Below are 25,891 nucleotides of genomic sequence, written 5' to 3'. Positions count from 1 at the left end.
CCGGTCGTTGTTCTACTTTGCTCAGCTGTAGACGGGAAATTCCCGTTTTGACGGAGAACGAAAGAAAAGTCAATACATAGGAAGTTACTCGTTGCGCAATATTGTTAATCTCTTCAAGGCTCTATTTTTACCCAATCATCACGGCTGGAAGCGGAACTGAATATGCGAGCTCTAGTGTTGCCAACTAGTGCTAAATACTCAAACACAATGAACATAATTCTTCATTGGAACGTGTTCTCTAGAATAGTTATCGTTTTGTACTTTTCAGCAAAGACTACCTTTCTCTCTCTTTAGATTTGCAAACTGTGTTGTGCATAAATACAAGGTATTATAGAACGGCTATGTCCGACCAGTAGCGTAACGCAAAACTGTCGCCCCCCCCCCCCGCAAGATTATTTCTGGGTCCCCTTTTCCATGCCCATTAACTTCTACTATACAGTATTATGCTCCTGTAGAAGACAATGGTTAATAAATCATAATTAACATATTGGCCATGGATATATAATAAATTAAAATTAAAATTAATACTCACCGAAAAAGGCAAACGAACTGCAGAATGTCAAAGTTCATTTGAAGCGGTGTAATCTAGATTTTTTTTTTTTTTTAACATCTATTGCTCTTGCTCTCTTACATTCAACACTTAAAATACTGAGACCGGTCAATCGTTCTTGAGACATGGAACTGCGTAAATAGGCCTAGTTCATCAATTTTAATTTTGAAAGAGATCGCTCCGCTGTAGAAACAGTCACTGGTAAGGTAAGAAATAACAAAAAAAGCTGTGCACACGTCTGGAATACTAGAAGCCAAAGTATAGTTGTCTATTAATAGGAGATATGCTAGTTCCCTAATTGTTGTTTTCAACTTTATCTCATTGTGTAAAACCAATTTAAAACTTTGAATTTGATATGCAAAATCCTCTGTCAGGTCCTCTTCATACGTAGAAAACAAGGGAATTGCTTTCGTATGTAACTCTTCATCTGAAGCAGAAGACAAAAACTGGAGAGTTAGTATAATAAATAGCTCACTTAGTTCTTTCATTGATTCAAATCTAATTTGCATTTGATGTATAATAATGTCTAGAGTATTATTAAATACAGTTACTTGATAATGTCTTTCCGGGTTTGTCAAACGCTCGTCCTGAACTAATTCATCGAAATGTTTCTTGACTCTTCGAACCCTCTTGTTCTCAAATGTTAAGCCGGAACCCCATTGTCTTGCAAGTTCAGTAGCTGACAACATTGCATCTTAGAAATTATTTCTGTAAAGTGTATCAGTAACATTCTGAAGAAGGGCAGATGCCTGATAAAGGTCAACATCGTTGGGCTGAAGAGATTTTGAAATCAAGTTCATAGTTTCAAGTATTTTAGTATGAAGGACATTTCTAATAGTTTCTTTAAATCATTCGTCTCATCTACTTCGTTAGTGTTTCTGGACTGAAGCGTAAGTTTTGTTAAGGCTCTCATAATAACTGAATATGAATAACGTAAAGTTCTCAATAAATCAAATCTTGAACACCAACGCGTGGGACAAAGTTTCTTTAATGAATGTGAAGACGTTGAAAGCAGTTCCCATTTTTTGGTGCTCTGACTGGTAAACACGTAGAATCTCTCAATTATATGTCATAAAAATTTTTGTTTTCCTGCACAGATGATACAGCGTCATTTAGGACTAAGTTCAAATTATGTGCAGCGCAGTGAACAAACTTAGCGCTCTTTTGTTTTTCTTGAGTTCTTATTTTTAAGCCCTTATAAATGCCAGACATATTTGCCGCCCCGTCATATCCCTGGCCTCGACATTTTGACAATGAAAGTCCATTTTCCTGCAACATTTTCAGAATTTCTGTTTCTAACCCAACAGCCGTATGATCGGTAATATTTTTGAATCTTAAGAAACTCTCATTAATTTTGATTCCTAAGGATTTTCCAGATGGATCCCTCTCAATAATAACATATCGATATATTTGACTTAACTGGTCCTTCTTAGTAATATCTCGAGAAGTATCCATAATTATAGCGAAAAACTACGCAGATTTTATCTCATTTAATATGTCGTCTTTTACTTTTTTGGACAGAAGTTCGATTATTTCGTTTTGAATTTTTGGACTGAGATACTTCTCAGATGACTTTGGCCAGCTGATAAGTTGCTCCAAAACAGGGTCATATTTGCCAATAATTCTATAATGGTTAAAAAAAAAATCCCACTGTGTGCTTTCCCTATTTCTTTTCTATGACCTCGAAATGCTAGGTTCGACGCTGCTAGTGTAAGAGTAACGTTAACAATACGATCAATTATTTGTTTCCACTTATTCACTTTCTTTTTTACTTCAGATTCCGTATGTTCGTCTATTGTTTCTTTTCTTTTCCACGTATTAAATATAAGGCACGCATTTAGATGAGATTTGCTACTTTCATGCTTTACTATTTTCTTTGATACCCCTTGCTAATCACGAATTCCTCTTACCCAATCTAATTCAAAACCTGGCGAACTACAATCTGCAAAGTGGGACCGCGGTGGCTCAGCGGTAGAGCGTTCACCTCTGGTGCTTGGGGTCCCGGGTTCGATCCCAGCCCCCGCCAAGTGAACTTTGTGGTGGACAAACACCGTGTGCGTGGGTTTTCTCGGGGTTCTCTCGTTTCCTCCCACTTTCTTCATTCCACCATTTCATTCATTGCTCATCACCGTCTCCTTTAGCCTAACCGTGGGACGTAAAACTCAAAGATTTCATTTCATTTCGTACGATCTGCAAACAACCAACTTGGTTGGCAACAGTCGTTATTTCAGAAAAATGTTCCGGAGGGGCACACTTAGTATTTTGGGGGGCACTGCTGGTGCTATTCTATTTATTATTGTATTATAGACGTATTATTTTGGTCTCCTTCGGGGGGGGTACTCTCAGAGCTCCGGCCCACCCAACCAGGTACATTCTAGGAACGTGCCATTTAAGTTCCATATGTACCGTTTACGTACCTGGTACTTGAAACATGTACATTTCATATGCATAGAACGTGTCGCTAGGTACGTGCCTTTCGAGGAATTTCTGACACTTGCAAGGTACTTTTACATGTTTCACTGGAATGTGAGGAATGTGAATGGCACATACCCCATGTACCATGGCATGGTTGTGCGTAAGTTGCTTCGTATTGCGACTAGGGTTGCCAATTTAGCCACTTTGTGACGAGATCTGGCCATTTTGAGAACGTCGTTAGTCACATAATTTCCAAAGAGCCAATAGTGGCTTTTTAGCCATATGCTTTTCACTTCTATAGCCACTTTCTGAGTTTAGCCACATTGTAATATACATACAAAATTAATATATTGTCAGTTATATATGGTGCTTATTGGGAAAAACACTCCCCAAAAAAGTTCATCTTAGACTGGAGAAATGGTTATCCTTCCTTTTCCATTATTATTTGGCTATGAAACAAATGCCGGAGACATATACAACCGCTATATACAACAGTGTGGTGTTGGAATGTGTAATGATTAGGATGTGATGTTTTATTTTATTTTTTTGAAAGTTCAACACTTCCAATGTACCCGTAAAAATGTACTAAAGAAATAGTGCCCATGTTTTTTAAATATTCAATTAGAACTGGACAATCTACATGAAATTTGCAATCGATCAGTGAAAACGTCATCTTTCTAGAGCCTGTAGTTTCTGAGATCTCATTGTCGAGAAACATATATGTGTATTTTAAAAGAGCTCCAAAGATGGCAGCACAATTCATTTGCATGTATTTCGGAGAAGGCTTACTAAAGGCAAAGGCCTTTGAACAATAATTTAAAAGGATAAACTTTGTGAAAAATATTTATTTCAGTAATTTATTTAAACTACACTCTTTTAAAAATATTTGTCTTTGTTATACACGTGAAATCACAAATAACCGTAAATCAAAGGTTTGAATGCTAAGATTATAGGTTAGAGCTCGGTCGCTCGTAAAACACATACTTCACCAAGAAACCTAACCTCTCTTGTGCCAGTTACTGTGCCAGCGAGGACCAAGTATAGCAATACGTACTTGCGAGCATCGCACACTTACAGCACTTAGGAGATTGACGAAAGTTTTCACTTTCGGAAGGTGTCTTGCTTTTTGAACTTCATCAGTCATCTTTTTCATCTTATTCATCTTCATTTGGGCTTCGGCCCTCTGCTGTTCCATCACGATGACAGACTTTGGCAACGATACTGGAAATTCGATTCACGGTCAGGATTTAGGATTACTACCTCTTAACATCGGGCCTAACGGTCGCCAGAAAACACAGCCACGCATTGTTACGGGAACATCTCGTTCAGACCGTAACACTATTCCTTCTACCTATGCTGACTGCGTAACTAAAGGGCATCGGATTCGTTCTCGATCTCTCTCTGACGGCGAACAAACCCTAGATCCAAAGAAGCAACGAATTACTCCCAACGTGAGTCAGACTACACCTCCAGCTGGCAGTCATACTATGGATTGGACATCCACTTCTGCCGATAATCAACAGCGGCAATATCAACCTGATCCCGTGTACAACTTCTTACTAACTGACTATGAACCGAAGTATGACACTGTTCGTGCTGTTTTTCAGCAATTAATCAAGTATGTCCCTCGTCCTGAGATTCGGGAAATTGTTAAGACACGCCGTGGCATCATTTTGAAATCCAGTAACCCGAATTTCGCCACGCATGTTCGCAACAAGGCAACTTATGAAATTTTTGGGACGAAAGCAAAGATTTCTACTTTGCAACCGAATACACGCAAAACTCCTCCTCCACCACGGCGACCTCCTATGTTGTCCGTAGTTATTCGTGGTGTAGAACCTGATCTTACTGATGATGAAATTCTTGCTGAACTTCATCAGGAGGGGCTGCCTATAAAGCGTTGCATTAGGATCAAGAACACCCAGGGGTCAACCTATCTCGTTCGAGTGCTCACTGATCAACAGCAATTGATCGATCAACTTCTATCTAAGGGTGCATATATATATCGACGCCGATATAAGGTTGATCCATCTCGCACGCCAGCACCACTACCTGTTCGATGTGAGAAGTGTCAACAGTATAACTCACACCCAACAGCAGAATGCACAAACAACATCAAATGTGGTTATTGTTCCCGCGAACATCCTACTAAAACCTGTCCAAATCTTCAAGAACCACCACGTTGTGATCGCTGTTCTGAACGTCATCCAACTTACAGCTATAAATGTAAAGCTAAACCTCAACCTGATCCAGCTAAGCCTGAACTTGTTGTTCCTATACGTTCGGTCGATGCACCAACTCCACCAGCAAATTCGTTACGTCATCCAGTTACTGTAGAAGATCTTCTTCGTTTTCTCACCATTTCATTACAGAACATCCATCCATTTCTTCGCAACCATATTCTAACTCAAATCATGCACGCAGCCAAACTATTGTTTAATTTACAACTTCAGGCAACTTACTCCGGACCAACAGTGCATTTCCAAATCCAACCACTTGAAGTTTATGTTTAATATGGATCATTCAACCTATTCACTTATATTCATTATCATTATGAGTTACAACATACTGTTTCTTAACATACGATCTCTGTTGACGCACCAAGTGCTCTTCACACAGCTTCTCCAGGAAGAACAAATTGCCGCATTTGCACTGAATGAAACTTACCTTGCACCATATTTAACGTGTTATATACCAAAGTATCATTTACTTCGTCACGATGCTCCAACAGGTCCACGTCTCTACGGAGGCACAGCTATTGGTATCCGGCACAATCTTCCTTATCGTGCAGTTACGGTTCCACCTACACTTCACCTTCCCGAACATAACATCACGACGATCTATTTTCGAGGCCGCACAGTTACCCTTGTCACAATTTACTATCGTCCAGGACGAGCTATCAACTATGATTTCTTCCGCCATATTGATTCTAATTTCCGGCATTATATTATCATGGCCGACCTAAATTTTCATAGTCGCTCACAACGCGACAAGGACAATTTTTTAGATTTTGTTCAGAATGAAACAGGAGCTGAATTCCATAATTTACCGAAACCTACACGTCCTATCAGTGGCACTACTCCTGATGTAGTCATAACCTCATCTTCTCTCTCTCAGTCCATCCATATATCTGTACTAGACTCCATAGGTAGCGACCATGTTCCCATCAAAGTCGAACTTCACTGTTCTTCTAGCACTCAGCTTAGGCCTTCTCCTCAGAAGGGCTACTGCTACCAAAGGGCAAATTGGGGCCAATATCGTTCTGACTTAGACGCTGCCGTAACTTCGCTCACTATGCCTAGTTCACAATACGAACTTGATAGAACAATAAGTGCTCTAACTACAGCCATACAGGACGCAGCACAACGTTCCATTCCAACAATCGAAGTTCAGTTACATAAACCCAAGCTACCTCCACAATATTTACCATTTATCACAGCCTCACGCAGAGCTTTCCGTGAATACATAACTACGGGCAACCTTGAAGCGCTGCGACTTCATCGCCAATATTTACGGATCACTCATAACTATATTGTTGCGTTTAAGAAACGTCATTGGATCGAAACTTGCAACACACTTGCTAACGAAGCCCATCCTACGAAATACTGGCGCAAATTTCATCAACTAACTGGTAGAGTTTCTCGTACGCCATACTCCATTGTTCATAACCATCAAGCAGTCCTTACGGATACGGACAAGGCCAATATATTTGCTTCTTATTTTCAAGGCATTTTTACACCACTACCTGGTTGGTATACACCCGACCGCCTACAGTCAGCTATCAACCGACGTACTGATGCAACATCTGCTTCCTTTCGACCATCTGCTGATCATACTTTAGAACCAAATAATCCTCTGACCATGGAAATTCAACCCGAAACTATTAGTAATGCACTTACAGGCAAACGGAATACTGCACCAGGCTTTGACTCTGTTACATATGTTCTCGTCAGACAGGCGTCTCATTCTTTCCTCCTCTTTCTTAGCAGCATTTATAACTTTATACTACGAACTGGATTTTTTCCGATCGACTGGAAGTACTCTAAAGTTCTTCTTTTCCCTAAACCAAAGAAACCTCCATCAGAAGTCACATCGTACCGTCCTATTCACCTCACAAGTTGTCTCTGCAAGATCTTGGAACGAATTCTTGTACGTCGCATGCACGACCATCTCAATTCACATAACCTTATTCCAATTCATCAAGCTGGATTTAGGCCACATTTTAGCACTCTCGATCAATTATTCCGTCTTACCACAGCAATTTATAATCAGTTTAATACAGGATATCCTTCTTGCCTTGTAACCTTTGATTTAGAAAAAGCTTTCGACAAGGTATGGCACCCTGGTTTACTATACAAACTTCGTAACTACCTTCTACCAACCTCCTACATCCGATTCGTACATTCCTTCTTAATAGGGCGAATAGCTTATATCTCGATCAATGGAACGTTATCTCATCCCATCTTCTTACAATCTGGGGTACCGCAAGGCTCATCTTTGTCTCCTTTATTATACTTATTGTACGTCGCGGACCTAGTCGTTCCTAATTCTACCACAATATTTCAGTTTGCGGACGACACTGCATTTTTCACAACTGCCCGTACTGTACGATCTCTTAATAAAACCATGCAAGTAGCTATTGACGCATTCGTGCGTTGGTGTCATATATGGAGGTTGAACATTAACTCTTCAAAAACACAAGCCATAGTTTTCTTGCCACGTAGACGCCGCTCTCGAATACATCGAAATCCGAATCTACTTCGTCTTCAGGTTGATCTTACGCCTGTTCCCGTATCAACCACTATTACGTATCTCGGTGTCATTTTTGACACTCATCTTACATGGATTCCACATCTTACCAAACTCGTAGGCCAAGCACAAAACCGACTTAATCTCCTGAAACGACTAGTTGGCACAACTTGGGGGCTTCGAGCACGTACCGTAATCAATACATATAAAACATTCATGCGCAGTACGTTAACATATGGACATACAGCTTGGATATCTGCACCGTTAAAATTCTACCAAAAACTTGCTATCCTCGAGCGTCATGCTATACGCCTAGCATATCGTATAAGACTGCCGCATCCAACGAGATTACTTTATGAGATGATCGACTTTCCGCCATTACTAAATCATCTTGAACAACTTCGTATACGTTATATCTGCAAACGATTTGCTCAGCACCATCCCCTGACGCTTGAAATCCTCCGCTACGACCGTGATAACGATGCACCGCCCAATTACGTTGATACTCCTCTTCAGCATTTCATGACACTATATCATTTACAGTTAGATAACGGTATGCTGGACCCCGAAATCTTTGCAATTTATCGCCCGCATGAATTTTCATCTCATATCTATCCATCATATGCACCGTAAGAACCTATTAACAAGGGCCTCCTCTGTCAATCATCAGTTCCTGAATCGCCCCAGGAACAGAAGATAACTTCATTCGTCTAAGCTAACATAACCTAGTGATGTGACGTCTAGAGCACTTCATTTCATCTATTTCATCAACTCCATTTGCACCTTTATTATTATTATTATTATTATTATTATTATTATTATTATTATTATTATTATTATTATTATTTTTGAGTCCAATTTACCTTTTATTCCATGCTTTGTGTTAATGTTATGCCTGGCAATGTTAACATGTTCATTTGTAGCACTTAAAATATTCCTGTTCATGTATGTGTGTTTCATTTTCTGAATAACCACTTAATCCATGTTTAATATGATGAATGAATGAATAAAGAAATAATAAATATGAAACCTCTTAGACCACCTATATTTCCTTCAAATCAATACATCAAATTGAAGCACTTACCCGAAGAAAGGGCGCAACCCTTTAACCGGGATGACGGACAAAAAAAAAAAAAAAAAAAATCGCTCGTAAATGTTACTGTAGTATTTTAATAGATAGTTAAATTGCCATACAGATGCCGGAGGAGGGCATATATTTTCAGAGTTACTTGCTTGGCTTTTTTTAAAAGTACAAGCTTCTAAATTCGAACGTAAAAATGAAGCGTTAAGGTTTTAGTATTTAAGTACTCGCACCCCCAGTTGCATAGCACTGCCCTAAGGAACATTACTGACATGCCTAGTACATTCCTGGCACATGCCAATGCCAAGTAAATGTGTCAAGTACATACACGGTACGTGATATACACATAATAGATACATTCCTCGGTATGTGTCATGCACGTACTTTTGGGCGGAAGTAACCTTATTCCTTACATGTGTATTTCACATGATTGCTCTATTCACGTACCTATCATGTACATTCCAATGTACCTCGAGGAACATTCTTTACATATGATCAGTATGTACTTGTGTTGGGTGGGGGGGGGGCAGTGTCCCCCAAAGTCATGTCTGGAACAAACACTGGTTGGTAATACGAAAAATCTTCTTTCACTGAATAGCAAAGCCAATCTCTAATAATTTTGAAGCCAGTCTTTGTTGTTTCTTCATGGTAATTTTTGGAAAATGATCTATTATTCTGTTCTGGATCTTTAGGAAACGGTCCTTGTGATCTACATGGTCCATGATGAACAATGAATTCCTTGGTTTCATTATCTAAATTATCCGGATAGTTAGCACGATCAAAGGAAAATTCTTTTGCATTATTTGATAATTCTAAATTTAGATCGTTATTAGCGGTAGGAGCTGTTTCGGTAACAGTAGGGTTAGTACTACTAGTAGTAGCAGTAGTAGTAACAGTACTAGACATAGTAGTAGTAGTAGTAGTAGCAGTAGTAACAGTACTACACATAGTAGTAGTAGTAGTAGAAGCAGCAGCACTACTACTACTAGTAGTAATAGTAGATGAAGAATTAGTTTCGGTGGGAGCGGTATTCACATTTCTGGTAAGAAGTGAATCAATTTTGACCAGTTTTGTAATGGACGTTTCAACTTCTTTTCGTTTCTTTCTTTTTTGAGCACCACTCAAATGTTTATACTTTGGCTTAAATGGTTTCATGTTTTATAAAATACAATATACTCAGTTCACTAAAAGCGAGGGAAATAACAAAACGAAGAAGTGACTGTATAGGCCTATGCGGACTGAAGTTCACTATAACAGATAAATATTAAATAAAAATGTAGGAAAGAGCATTGGTATACAGGAACCGTTCTACAGCACTCACGGACCCTAACAGCACAATTGCATAGCGGACATATGCCTATCATGTTCCCTCAGGTACATGGAATGTATCCAGTATGTGCCTTATATACTTCTGAGAAAGAAATCACATAGATAGCAAGTTATAGTCACAGTCTATGTCCGCCCCTAGGCACATGCCTGACATGTACCTGGGGAACGTGCCTAGTATGTTCTAGGTATGTTCTCCATACCGTAAGCGTCAATAAACCACAAAATTGCTCCCCCAAAATATGTTAAAAAGTCTATATGCGTAATGTGTTTACATTAAGGTGAGTCTAAACAACACTTTAAACAAGTAAAAAAAATAGGACTACCCTAGGGTGGGCGCGAGCCACCAACCTTTGGATTACTAACCGCGCGTTCTTCCGATTTTACCACAAAGGCGATGAAGAGAAGGGATAAATTTTTGAGGTCTTTTGCATTCGGCTAATCAGAGTGCTCCTTTATCCGCATATATTCGACTATAACTATTTGTGATCAGATAAATTTGTAATTTTATAACCAATTAACGAGTGTCTATTTACTTCATTTCATGGTTCTTCCATATTCACTTTCAAATGATCGGCGACAGTTGCCATCTAATAAAGTGGATGCGTTTATTGCTTCTAGTACACAATCGCTTACAAAAAGAAACAAGAAATGCATCAAATGTGGGAGATGAATTTAAAACACCTAAATGGCGAATGCCTAGCACATCTTGTGCTGTTAGGGTATCTGAAACAATATGTATCTAAAGGAACATAAATATGTACCTAGAACATAACAGATATATGTCACAAGTGACGACATAAAAACAAATGACTGTTAGAGTGCGAAACTGAAACTGAAAATGAAATGAAATGTTTAAGTTTAACGTCCCACGATTATGCCGGTTAGGCTAAAGGAGATGGTGATTATGAGAAATGAATGAAGAAAGTGGGAGGGAGCGGAAGAACCCCCGAGAAAACCCACAAGCACGGTGTTTGTCCACCACAAAGTCCACACGGCGCGAGCTGGGATCGAACCAGGGACCCCAAGCACCGGAGGTGAACGCTCTACCACTGAGCCACACTGAGTAGATTTAAATATTATCGTGGAAATTTCTTCAATTAAATAGCTCAGAAATTGCAGTAACATGCTAATAGATTGGTTGTTCGCTATTCTACCAATTGTTAAGATATCTACCAAAATCTACTGAAATTTTCGTGCGCTTGCTACTAATATTTTGGATCCGTGGGTTGGCAACAGTGTTCTTGCATTGGGATCAGGATTCACATACTTCTAGCCTTTACTGCGCTTGCGTTGCATTTAATCAACATAGGACTCACGTGAGTTGTCGTTTTAAGAACAGATACGCGAGAACACCAGTGACAGTGGATAGCAAAAGTGAAGTGTTATTATCTGCAGCGACTTTCACACCAAAAAAGTGAGGAAGAGAATTTCGGCCATATAAACGCACTTACTTCATAAATAATTGCAGTTACTTTGAAAATATTGCTGAGATTTGTGTCGCTTACACAGTTCGTCTGGAATAAAGTTTGTGTAAGGTAAGTACTATGGATCAATAGTAAAGTAATTAGAGCAGAAGTGGGTGTAAACAACGTTAAATATCTTTCTATATAAAATAAACCCTTTTGTGGTTATATGGTTAGCCGCAGTGGTTCTCAACCTTTTTTGACTGACGACACACTACTGAACGTCCAGGGTGTCGGACCACATTTGTTTTGATATTTTGATTATAAAATAATAATAATAATACCTGCCATAATAGGAAAACAATTAGATTGTATAATGACTATATAGCACTGAGCATTATTGCTACCGCTGAAGGCGTGGACTGGTTTAGTCTGTCTCGATATTAACTAATTATTACTAAATTCTTCATGATTTTTAAATTCTGAAATTTCGTGACACACCTTAGGGAACTGCGTTACACGTCTGTGTGTGACGACACATAGATTGAGAACCACTGGGTTAGAGTACGCGTCTTTGGCGCGGGAGACCCAAGTTCGATTCCCGGTGAGTACTCGTATAGTACGGATGCGACGTTAAAACTGTAGGTCCACGCCTCATCGTCTCGCTACTGAAAGGGACACTATATTATAATCTAAGCTAAAAAAAAAAAAAAAAAAAACAAATCCTGACTGACCGATTATCACTGCGTAAGAAAAACTGCTTAAGCTAGAAACTTGAAGATTTGGACATTAAATAGGATATGTGACGTAAGATCTACTAAGGAAGGATTTTTGAAAATTCGACGTAGAAGGGGGCATAGAGATTGTTTTGAATTGATTTTTTTTTTGTTTAGCATCTTTCAGCAGCGAGGCTATATGAGATGTGGACCTAATAGCTTAACGTGGAATCCGAAGTACATAAGCTCCCGTTGGTAATCGAACCCGGGTCTCGCACGCCAAAGACGCGTACGCTAAGCGCTTAGCCAAGAGGGAACTCGGGCATAGGGGTTGTAATTATTACAATAAAGTATCTCCATGTCTCGCAATCCTTTCAGGATACAGACATTAAATTTGATATTTAGACTTAAAAAAACACGTGTTTCAGCATTTTTCCACATACGTCTTAGAAGCAGTGACGGATTTAATTACTGGTGGACACAAAAACCGGTTTTTCGGTTTTTCGAAAAACCGAAACCAGTCTTTAAAAATTTTCAAAAAACCGGTTTTCGGTTTTTCATCGGAACTAGTTTCGGTTTTCTTCAAAACCAGTTCGGTTTTCTCCGAAACCGGTTATCGGTTTTCTCCAAAACCGGTTCGGTTTTTCACCTGATCCGGTTTCGATTTTCTTCAAAACCGATTTCGGTTTTTTTCCAAAATTTGTTCTATTTCTGGCCAGAATGGTGTTTCGTTGTTCTCCGGAAACCGAATCCATTTCCACAGAAATAGTTTTATGTGTTTCCGAAAAGTTTTCACCGAACCGGTTTTGGAGAAAACCGAACCGGTTTTGAAGAAAATTGAAATGTCGGTTTTTCGGGTTTTGGTTTTTATAGCAACCGGTTTTCGGTTTTTATAAAAAACCGGTTTTGCCCATTCCTAATTCAGACACCTTACGGTCCTAATCAATCTATGGCCGGAGGCCCCTCGTTCACCACTTCATCCCGCGATAAGCTGTCCACCAATGAATTATTAAAAATACTGATTTTTTTCCTTTGCTGCCTCTCCTGAGTTCTGTGGCATTATTAAATTTTGCTTGTTTTTCCCTGAAATCTGGCGCTACCCAAAATGGAAGAAAAAGGACTGGGGTGGTTTGGTAAGATACTCGTATGAGACGTTCGAATTTCGTGCAAGATTTACTTGCGAGAGAATAAAAAAACATTGTCCACAGGAACATATGGGGGCATTTGTTAGTAGCTATATGCAGGACTCTAGTACTGAAATTATGCAATCAGTGGCGTACGCAAGAGTATTTCGGGATATATCACATCTTTGAGCAAGATGATATGGAAAAATCACACACACACACACACACACACACACACATATATATATATATATATATATATATATATATATATATATATATATATATATATACATAGACACATAGACTGTTCCATAATTCGTGTAATTTTCTACAACACTGGGAAAAGAAGAAGTTTTCACACTATTAATGTACAATTTGGCTCTCTTATTGATAAATATCTGAATTTTTCGAATTTCTAAAGGAAATAAGAGAAAATTGTTGTTTAGTCCCCCTTTTAGGGGTGTAAACACAGAAATTCATTTTTCTTAAAGGGAGATTCAATGTTAAATTTTGGAAGCAGTTTTCTCCAATAATTATTTGTAAAGATTTTGGGGCAAATGAGTTGTATTTGTTACAAAATGCAAAAACACTCATTCACAAAGCCACTAAAGCCGTCTCAAACATTATTTTGGGAAGTCCCCCCCTTTTGGGGGCCAAGGGGCGTACAAAGGTGGTGGGTGATATGTTACCAAAATTCCAAAATTTATTTTCAGAATGTCAGTAAGCGTCAGATTAATCACTAATGTTACAGAATTAATGCTCCATTGATCCTTACATGTAAGAGTGACTGATAATGGGGCTTCATCCCCCTTTCAAAAATAAAAAGAATCATCATAAATATCCTTAGTAGGAACATACGAGAAGAAGGTATTTTTTGTCAATTAATGTGAAATTTTGGCGTCATTGTAGCAAAAGAGTATGCATTTTTCAAATCTAGAATGTGTTACCATTCGGGGGGGGGGGGGGGGAGTCTGACGGAAACCCTGGTTGTAGATGTCGTGATCCTGCGGAAAAGTGTTAATTTGTGACAACCGTACAAAGGTAGGTCAGTTGGTAGAGAATTTGTTCGCATTTAGGATGTCTAGGGTTTTCCAGGGCTTTTCTATGTCCCGTAAGATGAACATCGGGATGTTAATATGTTTAATGGTGTTCGCCGCTACTCTCCCCACCCCTTTTCCGGGTTGTTGGATAGGTAGAGAAGATCAAAACCCTTTCAGGATTAAATATAATTCCATCAAAATTCCAGAATGTCTTTACCTTCTGCTGGTTTTTTTTTTCTTTTTTTTTATGTGACCCCGTAGTGGCCAAATGGTCAGTGATTGGTGGTTGCGCCAATTGAGACATTTTTTCAGGATCACAATATCTAAAACATATTACGGTTTCAAGCAATTCCACCAAAATCCAGAATACCATTACCTTCGGCTGTTTTCAAAAAAGTGGCCCTGTAGTGGCCAAACGGTCAGTGATTGGTGGTGGTGCTTTTTGAGACTTTTTTTTTTCTCAAGATCACAATATCTCCATATACCACGGCTTCAATCATGACCACCGAAATCCAAAATATCGTTATCTTCGTCTTTCTAGACCTTCACAGCTTCCCCAGTAGATGGCAGGAAGAAGCCTCATAATAGTATGGACAGACTAGTAATAGCATAACCTAGCGTCAAGCAAGCGAACCAAATTAATATTACTTTTACTGCAGTATGCCGTTACAAGCACAAATACATTTCTATCCTTTTCTTTGTTTTGTGCTTCTTTTGAGAATGATCAACTAGTGTTGTAAATAGAAAAAAACGGTTCGTATTTTTTCAGAAATGTACGTTTTTTTTAGAAAAAAAAACATTGCCTCTCGTTTTTTTCTAAATTTCGTTTTTTTTTTTCAAATAGTCATTTGTAATGCATCTTACGTCTATTTAAGTATGAAATATTTTTATGTAGGTGTAATCACCGTAAAATGCAACATAAATTAAACGCTAGATACTGATACGCTACAAATATTTTACAATTTACATGAATACCATACCTATTAACAATTCGGGTTTCAGCAGTTCTAATCAATATCAACTAAGAAATAAAAGTAGAAATGAAATTTTGTTTTTTCGTGAAAGCAGGCCTTTAATAAATACGAAAATAATGTCACGAACAGTATAAAATTCCAATAACTTGTCTAAAGATAAAAACTAATACTAATTTGCCTAATACTATTTTTCTAAATATCATATATAAATAACTTGTCGACTAAGATATATATAATATGCAGAGCCGGCTCTACCACATATGCAACATGTGCATTTGCGTGGAGCGGCAAGCTTGGATGGTCCGGCAAAATCTGTCATAAGTACATTATTTAAATTAAATATTTCTTGTTGGAAACAAGCCTTCATGATGATGATAGTTACATTTACTAAGCGGACCTTCTATTTGAATACTACATTCATAAATTATGTTTAGGTTGCATTAGTTTAAGGCCACATGGACAATGCTAAAGCAAATGGTCGAATAAATCCGAGCACAAATTGCTTGATTGTTTCAAATGCAAGAATTCAATTCTCGAATAGTAGTGAATATCTGTTCCATGTAGTACGTTATCAGTTTTGATATGAAACTAGTCTTGCTTTTGTCAGAAACAAGTTCCTTATCATTGAAGATAGAAACAAGTTTTTTTTAATGTTAGAAGATATAGAAGATATAGATTGAGATTGAAGCTCGATAGTGAATTCTATAAAAAGGATTACCATCTATCCTCTGCAGGTGTGTTCGCTTTATCTTTCACTAACATAATAGATTAATATTTAAAGAAAAAAGTCATAACGGGATTGCAATTTTAGTAAGTATTTAAGCCTTTCTGAGTGCAACTGCACTTACCCTCACCTTTGTTGTTCATGCTGAAGTAGCATACTTAAGGTTGATGTAAAGGGACATGTTTTGCCAATAGATGTTACTACAGTCCGTATCTTTCTCATGCATATTTTTACCTTTCACGAAAATTTACAATTTCTCTTACAAATTTTAACGTACAGGCTTCAAATTTTTGGAGAAGGAACTTCATAATCTAACGAAGGCAACAATCCGTGCCGATTTCCTATTTAGAATTTTCTTCATTGTTGAAACAGTTATATTGTTAAAGGTTTTGATATCCCTTTCAACAAACAAGCCATTTCAACAACGAAGAAAATTCTAAATAAAAAATCGGCACGGATTGTTGCCTTCGATAGGTTATGAAGTTCCTTCTCTAAAAATTTGAAATCTCTAGGTTGAAATTTGTAAGATAAATCATGGATTTTCGTGAAAGGTAAAAAAATACATGAAAGGGATATGAAGACTGTATTGACATCTATGGGCAAAACTTGTCCCTTTAAACTAACCTTAAAATCATGACTTTTAAGATTTGTTCTTTGTGGAGAAAGGGGGAGGCGGCAAATTATGCCATTGCACGAGGCGACAAATTGACTAGGACCGGCCCTGATGATATGTATATAAAAAACATGAATGTAGGATGACTCAATTTGAAGTAATGCAGGGTGTTTCAAAATTAATATTAGGGCTTTGAAACTTTGTAGTATCCATTACATTAACTTACAATTATAAATATTATATCAAATGAAAGAGAACTCAAACAGTTTTTTACGCATGCATGTACATGCATTGTTTGTTCTGTCTGCCGTTAGAAAGAGCAAGTAGCAAAGATGGAGACTAGAGAGCAGAAAGCTTTTTGTGTTTTAATAAAGACTGAATCTGTACAGTGCAACCGTCTGTGTGAAGAATATTAAGGAGACGCTTGCAACTACGTCCTTATCGTTTGCAGTTGCTACAGGTCTAAAGCCTACAGACTACGGTTTACGTGCCAATTTCGCAAGTGAAATATTGCTGCATAACAATGAAGATTTTTTGAATCGTGTCGTCTTCAGTGATAAATCGACATTTCACCTAAGAGCTAACGTGAACACTCATAATGTTTGCATCTGGCCGTTAGCAAATCCTCAGGAGATGGTACAGTTGAAACGAGATTTCCCTAAATTAAATGTGTTTTGTGCCATATGGCGTAAAGTTTATAGTCCTTTCTCGCCTATCGACTAGATGTGTGCCATGTGACGAATGAATCTCACATTAAACACTTGTAGCAAAGACTGTTTGAGGTGCTCTTTTACTTGATACATTGCTTATAATTGTACGTAAAATGTAATAAGTACTACGAAGACTTAAAACCCCAAAATTTATTTTGAAACACTCTGCATTTCTCACCAACAGTGTCGGAACTAAGATGTAAAAAGGAGAGAAAATTTTCCTTATAAAGTTATTGTTTACAACGATATTATTATTAGTCGAGACTATAACTACAACAACAACACGAGTTAGTAGTAAAAAAAAAGTAATCAAATGTATACTCGGTGGCCCAGGTGGCCAAAGTGGCACGCACGGGTGTGTCACTTGTTTAATCCACTTCTGTGTGGACACTAATTAAGATATCGGGATATTATTCTTGCAAAATATGGTTGGACTATAGTTTATCATATTAATTTCTTTTCCTTCTGGTGTCGAATTTCCTTCTCAAATTTCACCCCAGTCAAAAATTCGAGAATTTTCTAATTTCGGATTTCCTTTACTTCTTTTTTCCCTATAGCTTCCTTCGTTGTAGAAAGACATCCTTAAGACTTACCAGGTAGATACCTCGGATGGATACCTAACTGTTGACATCAATTGGACGGGCCTTCGCGCAGTGTTGCCAACTAGGGAAATTAAAATTCTCCTATATTTGGGCAAAAAATTAGAAATGTTTGTTTATAAATCCGTACCTATACGTCCAAGTGCAAGTCAACTTACGCCAATAGAACATTTGTCCTTACTTAACAAATGCAAGTACAGATCGTTATAATGGGGTAATTAGGGGGCGCACGTAAAGCTCGTATTTAGGTTCTAACCCTTGATTTTTCTAGTTTTTCCTTACTTTTCTGTTTACCGTAATATATTTTTGGTAATTAAAAGCTTTGTTCCTTAAATATCGCCATAATACTTGTAGGATATATTAGTGGTGTACCAATGTTTAATTTAAGATAGTTTGCGTCTGTCTGGTAGCAGTGTTGCCAGCTACAGAAAATTTTAATTCCAGATTTAAGGGGGAAATTTTGGAAAAAATAAATGTTTTGTCTCTATTATTTCCCTCTTGTTGGCTATATCGGAACAAACGTACCAGTATCTGGAAATCTCGCCTTTGCCCTACACAACGCACTACAGAAAGTTTCAATAGGATAATTAGGGGAAGTACAGTTGAGGTTTACAGTAGACCTTGTTCTCTAATTGGAAAGATAACTGATTTTTTTTAAAGGTAGAATGAGATTTTTTTATTGACATGCTTACTTTATTAGATATCGTCACAATACTTGTAGGATATATTAGAAGGATACCAAAACTTATTTTAAGATAGTTTGTGTGTGTCTGATAGTAGTGTTGCCAGCTACAGAAAATTTTAATTCCAGATTTTAGGGGCAAATTTTAAAAAAAAATCCCTTTTTTATTTCTATTATTCCCTTCTTGTTGGCTACATTCGAACAAACGTACCAGTGTTGAACAGCCTTATCCTGAGCCTACACAGCGCACCATAAAAAGTTTAACTAGAATAATTGGGGGAAGTACAATTGAGGTTTATAATAAACCATGTTCTGGAAATGGTAAGAAAATGGTGAATTTCTGAGGTAGAATGAGATTTTTTAAAATTTCATGCTTACTTTATTATACATCGCCATGATACTTGTAGGATATATTCTTGGAGTAATAAGATTTATTTTCAGATAGTTTTCGTCTGTCTGATGGCAGCGTTTCCAGCCAAAACAATTAATTCCCGCTATTAGATAAAAAATCGGAAAATTTCCCTTTTCCCCTCTATTATTACCCTCTTACTGGTTACATTGAAACAAACGTACCACTACCTGAAAGCTTCCTCTTTACCCTACAGAACGCACCATAAAAAGTTTCAATAGGGTAATTAGAGAAGCTGTAGTCTGGCATATTTGATTTTTGCTTCTGAGGCGTAAAAAGTCAAAATTTCATGTGTATGACAGAATTTTTTCTTTCCCTCTTTCAATGGAAGCCAGCGACTTCAGGATTTCACTGTACCTTGTCAACACACCAAACATTTGTTTAGATGACTTGAACCCATATAGCAGCAGTGGTGCTAGATACAAAAAATTTTGAAATTCGGTTAGGAATTTTTTGTAAATTTTCACCCCTACATTTCCCTCAATAATTTCCCACCCGTTGACAACACTGCAATGCAACTTACACCAAAATATAGCCACACCCATTTTCTAAAAAACAAGGTCTTAATCATATCAATCGAATGAGTAGTTTTTGAGCAATAAGTCACTAACTGGAAATGTAGGAAAACGGCAAAAATGACCTGGGGTCGAAAGAAATAATCAAACAATTTTGCTCGTATAGGTACAAAGAAGCAAACGATTTGTAAATTACGAGAGCTTCTACTCAAGTTCTGTTGATTATTTCAATAATTTGCAACATAAATCAATAAATAATAGTTGCCAGAAAAAAAACAGACATTTGAAAAAAAACATGAAAAAGAACGATGTTTTTTATTGAAAAAAAACTTCACAGAAAAAAACGGTTTTTTTTACAACACTATGATCAACAATTCACGTTACAATGTGTAAAACAGGGGCGGATCCAGGGGGCGATCGGGGCAATTGCCCCCTCAGAAGAGGAAACTTTCTTATTTTATATATAAATAAAAAAAACATCCAAGAGCTCCTAAAATAGCTATAAGTATCAGTATTACGACCTACCACTCCCCCAGAAGTTCGTCCCGGACCCGCCCCTGCTGTAAAAGAAGTTTGGATTGCAAGAACGGAAGGGATATATAAATAACATTTCGGAGTATTAGTATGTGGAGTTGACTACAATTATTAACTAGGCAAATAATCTTTTAATGTAAAAAGGAAATTGTTTCTTCATCCGAAGGAACTGATGCAAGTGAACGGAAGAAAAAAATTGAGAAAAGAATTTGTGTTCAAAATTCACTAACGCTTCTGCGATGTGTTTATTAGGGAATCAATTGAATTAGGTATGTTGTGTCATGATTTTTTCATCGTATTGTCCTACTTATATAACACCATGAGGGGTTAATCTTGTTTTGTCTTCTTAAAGAAAGCGAGCAAGTAACAAGGGTTCGTACTCTGTGTATGTACCAGAGGCGGCTAATGTTACTGTTGCAGCGTTGCGCAACGACCACAATATTTCAAGAAAAAAATATTATTAGCAATAGTAGTAAAGAACAGAAAAAATATTTTGTAATACTCCCATATATACTTTAAATAACATATTTTTTTACTTCTGTAATTGTCCGTTTCGTTAATCCGTTTTAAAAAGCGAAAAATAATCCGTCACAGAGTCTCTAATTTATATTGTGTTGCAGCGAGCATGCAACAACGAGATTCCTTCAGCGCGGGAATTGGAGCAAATGTTAAGTCTCCTTTCCGCTATCTCAGAAGTTAAAGGGTCTGGTCGTTGCAGTGCTTCTGTAACACAGCACGGTTTCCAGTGAATGAGATTTTTCGCGCTAAATAAGCTTCCTGAATTTTATTTCACTAGCAATTAACAAATGGAATTTGTTTTTATGCATTCATATTTTTATATTACGGTACTTATACTGAAGCAAATCAATATAATGACAATTAAATAAAGTGATAGCAGAATTACAAAATAAGAAAGAAAATATGTAGTAGAGCAGAAATCAAATGAAAGTAGATCCGCATTTACAAGTTAATTCTTAGCATATACAGATAATGAAGGTTTCGTCTACAGTAATTTGTGAACCAAATATTAATAAGTCAATATGCAGAATCCCCCCCCCCTCTGTGGATAGTATTTTAGTATAAAGATTATTCAAGGAACGTTCAGTACCTCATATAAACAAATACACGTGGTGATTGTTTGATTTTATTGGTTAGAGAGCCTTAGAACACCCATGCGCCAGAAGAAAATAGTCCTTGCTTATAAGGCTCATTACCAGAATTCCTTAGAACTAGACAACAGAAACATTACTTTATCTAAGAACTAATTGAATTAATGCAATAAAAGAGAATACGCATGCATTGAAAGTGGTTTTGACCAAACTTTAGCGCGAATCACAGTTAACAATATGATTACATGCGGAAATAAGTAAAACATCGACAGGGTACAAGCACGTGCTTCTCGAAAGAAGCGCTGACGGATAGCCAATCATCCGATGACTGGCGGAGTAATACAATTCTGCAATGTTTACATCAGGATCAGAAGTTTCGTTGAATGAACTTTATATATTTCTTTTATAAAATAAGTATACTTTATACTCTTGATAGAACTGTAAGGTGGGGAACGCCACATTGAATTTGGGACTAGTTAGCAATGCTCAGAGGCGTAGCCACGAGGGGGTAAACCGGGTACGGACCTTCCAAAATTTCGAAACTCGACTAGCATTTGTAGACTTTCTTAACGAACTATACTTGTTTAACAGAGAAATGATTGATGTAAACTAAATATTTTATTTTACTCCTCATCATGTACTCTTTCTGTTCTTATAGAAGTAATCGTTCTATCATTTTTTTCTAAAAATATAGGTGACAGTAATTAAGAATTACTTATCTTTTCGGGTACAGTAAAGGACAGGTTCGTTATTACGTAGACGTATTAGACTTTCCTCAAATACTTTGGACCCCTCCCAGCTAACATGTTGTTCCTATATCTGGTGGGTTTCAAGGTTGCTTTCCATAACGTTGATAAACATTGTTTCGCCTCATGTGGAAGTATATTGCGTTCATCATGCATTGCGTAACAACCAAGACGGATGATTTGGAATGTAGTTTTTTTACGCACATGTGTGTGTGTGTGTGTGTGTGTGTGTGTTGATATATGAATAGGGTTGCCAACTCTGTAAAATAAAAAAAACCGGCAATTCTTCAAAATTCTCTATGATATAGGTCTCAGCGTGAAGTATCTCTGTTCTGACCTATCCATGGAAAGGAAATGTACTATCGTGAACAAAAGTGCATTAACACATATATTCTGTATGTCCTTAGAACATTCACTAATAAGCTTAATAGATACATTGTGCTATAAATGAGAAACTGAAATTGATCAATTTATTGTATTTACCAGTAACTACCATTTCTTTAAAATTATCGAAACAGATGAACAAAAGTATAATAATCTTTACGTGACAATTTTGGATTTGGAAAATGAAATTCACTCTTTAAACATATAATCCCTACTTCAACTATAGGAAATTGCTTTAAGAAGTCCTTTTCCATTCTTAATAAATGTATAAAATTCCTTGAAATAATTTCAAATTTTCCCTGATACAGTCCCTGTCATCTCTCTCAAATTTTCTAAACAGGTAAACAAAATATATTAATCGTTGATAGATGGTGAAAGGTAACAGTTTTGAGTTTACACAATGACAGCTACTTTTCAATATCTATACTTCGAACTAGATACAAATTTAAAAAAAAAAAAAAAAACTTTTATAAAGGGGCTGGTGATTATAAAGGGGCTGGTGAGAAGTTTGTACCCGTCACCGGCTTTAATCAAAATAACAGCAATTTTTCCGGCCAGGCCAATGAAAAGCCGGCCAGTTGACAGCCCTTTGTATGAATATTTGACATTCGCAATTCATATACTAGTATCTCTTTTGTATCAACTGTTTTGGTTATTAGTTATTAGATTTAATTTTATTGTGTGTGCTTTAATTCTGTACTTAACCTACAAATTCTGAATGAATTGCATATCATGATTTCTGTAAATAACTTACCAAAAAAAAAAAAAAAAAAGTTGCCCACCTTTCAACTGAGGAAAAACTTACAATTAAGGCTTAGACAAAACAAGCAAAGTGCAATTCAGGAGAGTGTTCGAGAAAAAAAAAAAAACAATTTAAGTTTACAGGACATCTTATGGCAGTAATGTTGTATGCACTAGGTACATTTCCACAATTTATTTGAAATTTTCCTAGATAAATTGTGAATAAAGCGTGTTCAATGTACATTTTTTTTATAACATTAATCTCTGCTGCGAACTGTCTTCAGTCTACACTGAAGAGGAACTCGGATCACTGTCAGGGACTGAGTTTGCTATAATGAATTGTTCACAAAATCTAGAAAAAATATTTAGTGAATCTACAAAGTTTCTGCAATTAATATTAACTGTACCTTTGGCGACAGTAAAAGAAGAAAAGTTTTTTTTTTCACATCAAAAAGAATTGACACTTTCAAGAAATTGAATGTCCCAAGAAAGGTTATCATCATTGGTTATGCTTTCCATCGAAAAAGACCTGACAATAAGAATACTAGAGTTCAACCAGCATGTATTAGGCAGATTTGTTCCAATCAAAGAGAGAAGAATGAACTTACTAATTAAATAAGGTGATTAATTGGATAAAATGTTCTGCATTTTTTTATGTTTTAAAAATAGATTTTTATTTAATTTAACATGTCACATAGCATTTGCATCTAAATTTATGCTGATTAGTCAATGAGTCCACTTTATATCTTCTATCTCCGATCGTTCGTACTGCAACACCCGAAACCACAAACCATCGGCCGCCACTGGTATGTATAGGCCTATGTGTGTGCGACCTTCAGGCGTGCCACGGGGAACAAGTGTCTTTAAGACATAGCGTTTTTTTTAAAAAAACTTTTTTGTATGGGATACTATAATGAAAATAAGTAGTTGGAAAGGTTTATTACAATTATATTCTTCATTGACCATTTTATGAGTTCACATACAAGTAAATGATGATGGAGCATACTGACAAGTAAACCTTACGTTTGGGTGAATCGAGTTGCTGACTGAGACACATATGAGAAAGTAATACTAAATGTGGTCAGTATTTCAGTGAAGTTGTAGGTGCGAAGCTCCAGGGGTTTAGGAGATACAGCTACCAGAACATCACATTTAAGTACAGAATAGTCTTCATACAGTTGGAGGTATAAGCTCTGTAAGACTTCTTGTAACGATAAAAGGTCAATAAGAAATATATGGGTGCATATTAAGACTAGAGGGAAGTCATATAGTAAGTATATACCTGACGGTGGCCATCTTGAAATCCGCCATTTTGAATTAAGGTTAAGTTTTTAAAATAGGAATAGGGTCATGTGATACATGATTTAAGGCGCAAATTTAACCAGAAGAACAATGGTGATGTTAATTTTGATTTAGGCGCAATTGGTAAAAAGTTACAGGGAAATTAAATATTGTTGCAGCATATGTATTAGTCCTTTACTCCACCTTGTAAATTTTGTGTTAATGATAATAATTAAATAAAATGCAGGTGGATAATTATTAGGTGTATGGTAAGAGTTGCCTTGATGGCGGCCATGTTCAAATCTGCCATTTTGAATCAGACAAAAGTTTTAAACAAAACGCATAACAGTGACACCTTATTATTTTTTTACCGCAAATTTTACCATAAATCCAACGGTATAACCATTTTTGCTTTATCATTAACCAGCACAAAATTAAATGGGAATAGAGTAATGCAATTCATGACTTCGGGCTAGAAGTTAATCAAAAATACAATGGTGGCGTTACAATGTTAGTTGTTTGATGCTGTACTTGCACGCCATTTCGTTGTTTTTCTTGTATCCTGTTCACATCTACTTCTCGCTCGCTATTTAAAACTTCTGTCTGATTCAAAATGGCGGATTTGAACATGGCCGCCACCAAGGCAACTCTTACCATAGACCTAATATTTATCCACCTGCATTTTATTTAATTATTATCATTAATACAAAATTTACAAGGTGGAGTAAAGGACTAATACATATGCTGCAACAATATTTAATTTCCCTGTAACTTTTTACCAATTGCGCCTAAATCAAAATTAACATCACCATTGTTCTTCTGATTAAATTTGCGCCTTAAATCATGTATCACATGACCCTATTCCTATTTTAAAAACTTAACCTTAATTCAAAATGGCGGATTTCAAGATGGCCGCCGTCAGGTATACCCTTACTATATGACTTCTCCCTAGTCCTAATATGTACCCATATATTTGTTATTCACCTTTTGTCGTTACAAGAGGTCTTACAGAGCTTATACCTCCAACTGTATGAAGACTATTCTGTACTTAAATGTGATGTTCTGGTAGCTGTATCTCCTAAACCCCTGGAGCTTCGCACCTACAACTTCACTGAAATACTGACCACATGTAGTACTACTTTCTCATATATGTCTCAGTCAGCAACTCGATTCACCCAAACGTAAGGTTTACTTGTGAGAGTGAAACACTATTATGTACGAATTGACAGAAACAGGGTTGGCAAAAACCATGGTTTTTATTTTAAAAAAAAAAAACAACAACAAAATATCCGGGTTTTTTGGTTTAAACCGGTTTTTTCGTTTAAAGCAGGTTTTTTGGTTTAAATAATTTGCTCTATGTATTTATATCACATATGGACAGAAATAAGTTTGTTTCGCGTTGGTATTATTATGCAACAACCGGGTTACGCTGGAAGGGGTCACATAAGCTTAAAGAGGAA

At 36.9% G+C, this 25,891-nt stretch overlaps 2 protein-coding genes across 2 annotated transcripts in view; both read left to right on the top strand.

Moving 5' to 3' along the window:
* Nucleotides 1-5,518: 5,518 nt before the first annotated feature.
* Nucleotides 5,519-25,891, top strand: part of LOC145661887 (uncharacterized) — a 63,685-nt gene continuing 43,312 nt past the window's right edge. The window contains exons 1-2 of the mRNA XM_081727228.1: nt 5,519-6,866; nt 11,593-11,659. Coding sequence (XP_081583354.1) covers nt 5,519-6,866; nt 11,593-11,659 — 1,415 coding nt within the window. The remainder of the gene's footprint in view (nt 6,867-11,592; nt 11,660-25,891) is intronic.
* Nucleotides 11,425-25,891, top strand: part of LOC145663151 (uncharacterized) — a 110,059-nt gene continuing 95,592 nt past the window's right edge. The window contains exon 1 of the mRNA XM_081729474.1: nt 11,425-11,659. The gene's annotated coding sequence lies outside the window, so the exon portion shown is untranslated. The remainder of the gene's footprint in view (nt 11,660-25,891) is intronic.

This window comes from Thermobia domestica, chromosome 10 (assembly GCF_964235325.1).
Source record: "Thermobia domestica chromosome 10, izTheDome1.hap1.1, whole genome shotgun sequence".
Classification (NCBI taxonomy): Eukaryota; Metazoa; Arthropoda; class Insecta; order Zygentoma; family Lepismatidae; genus Thermobia; species Thermobia domestica.
This window is presented reverse-complemented; position numbering and strand designations above follow the sequence as displayed.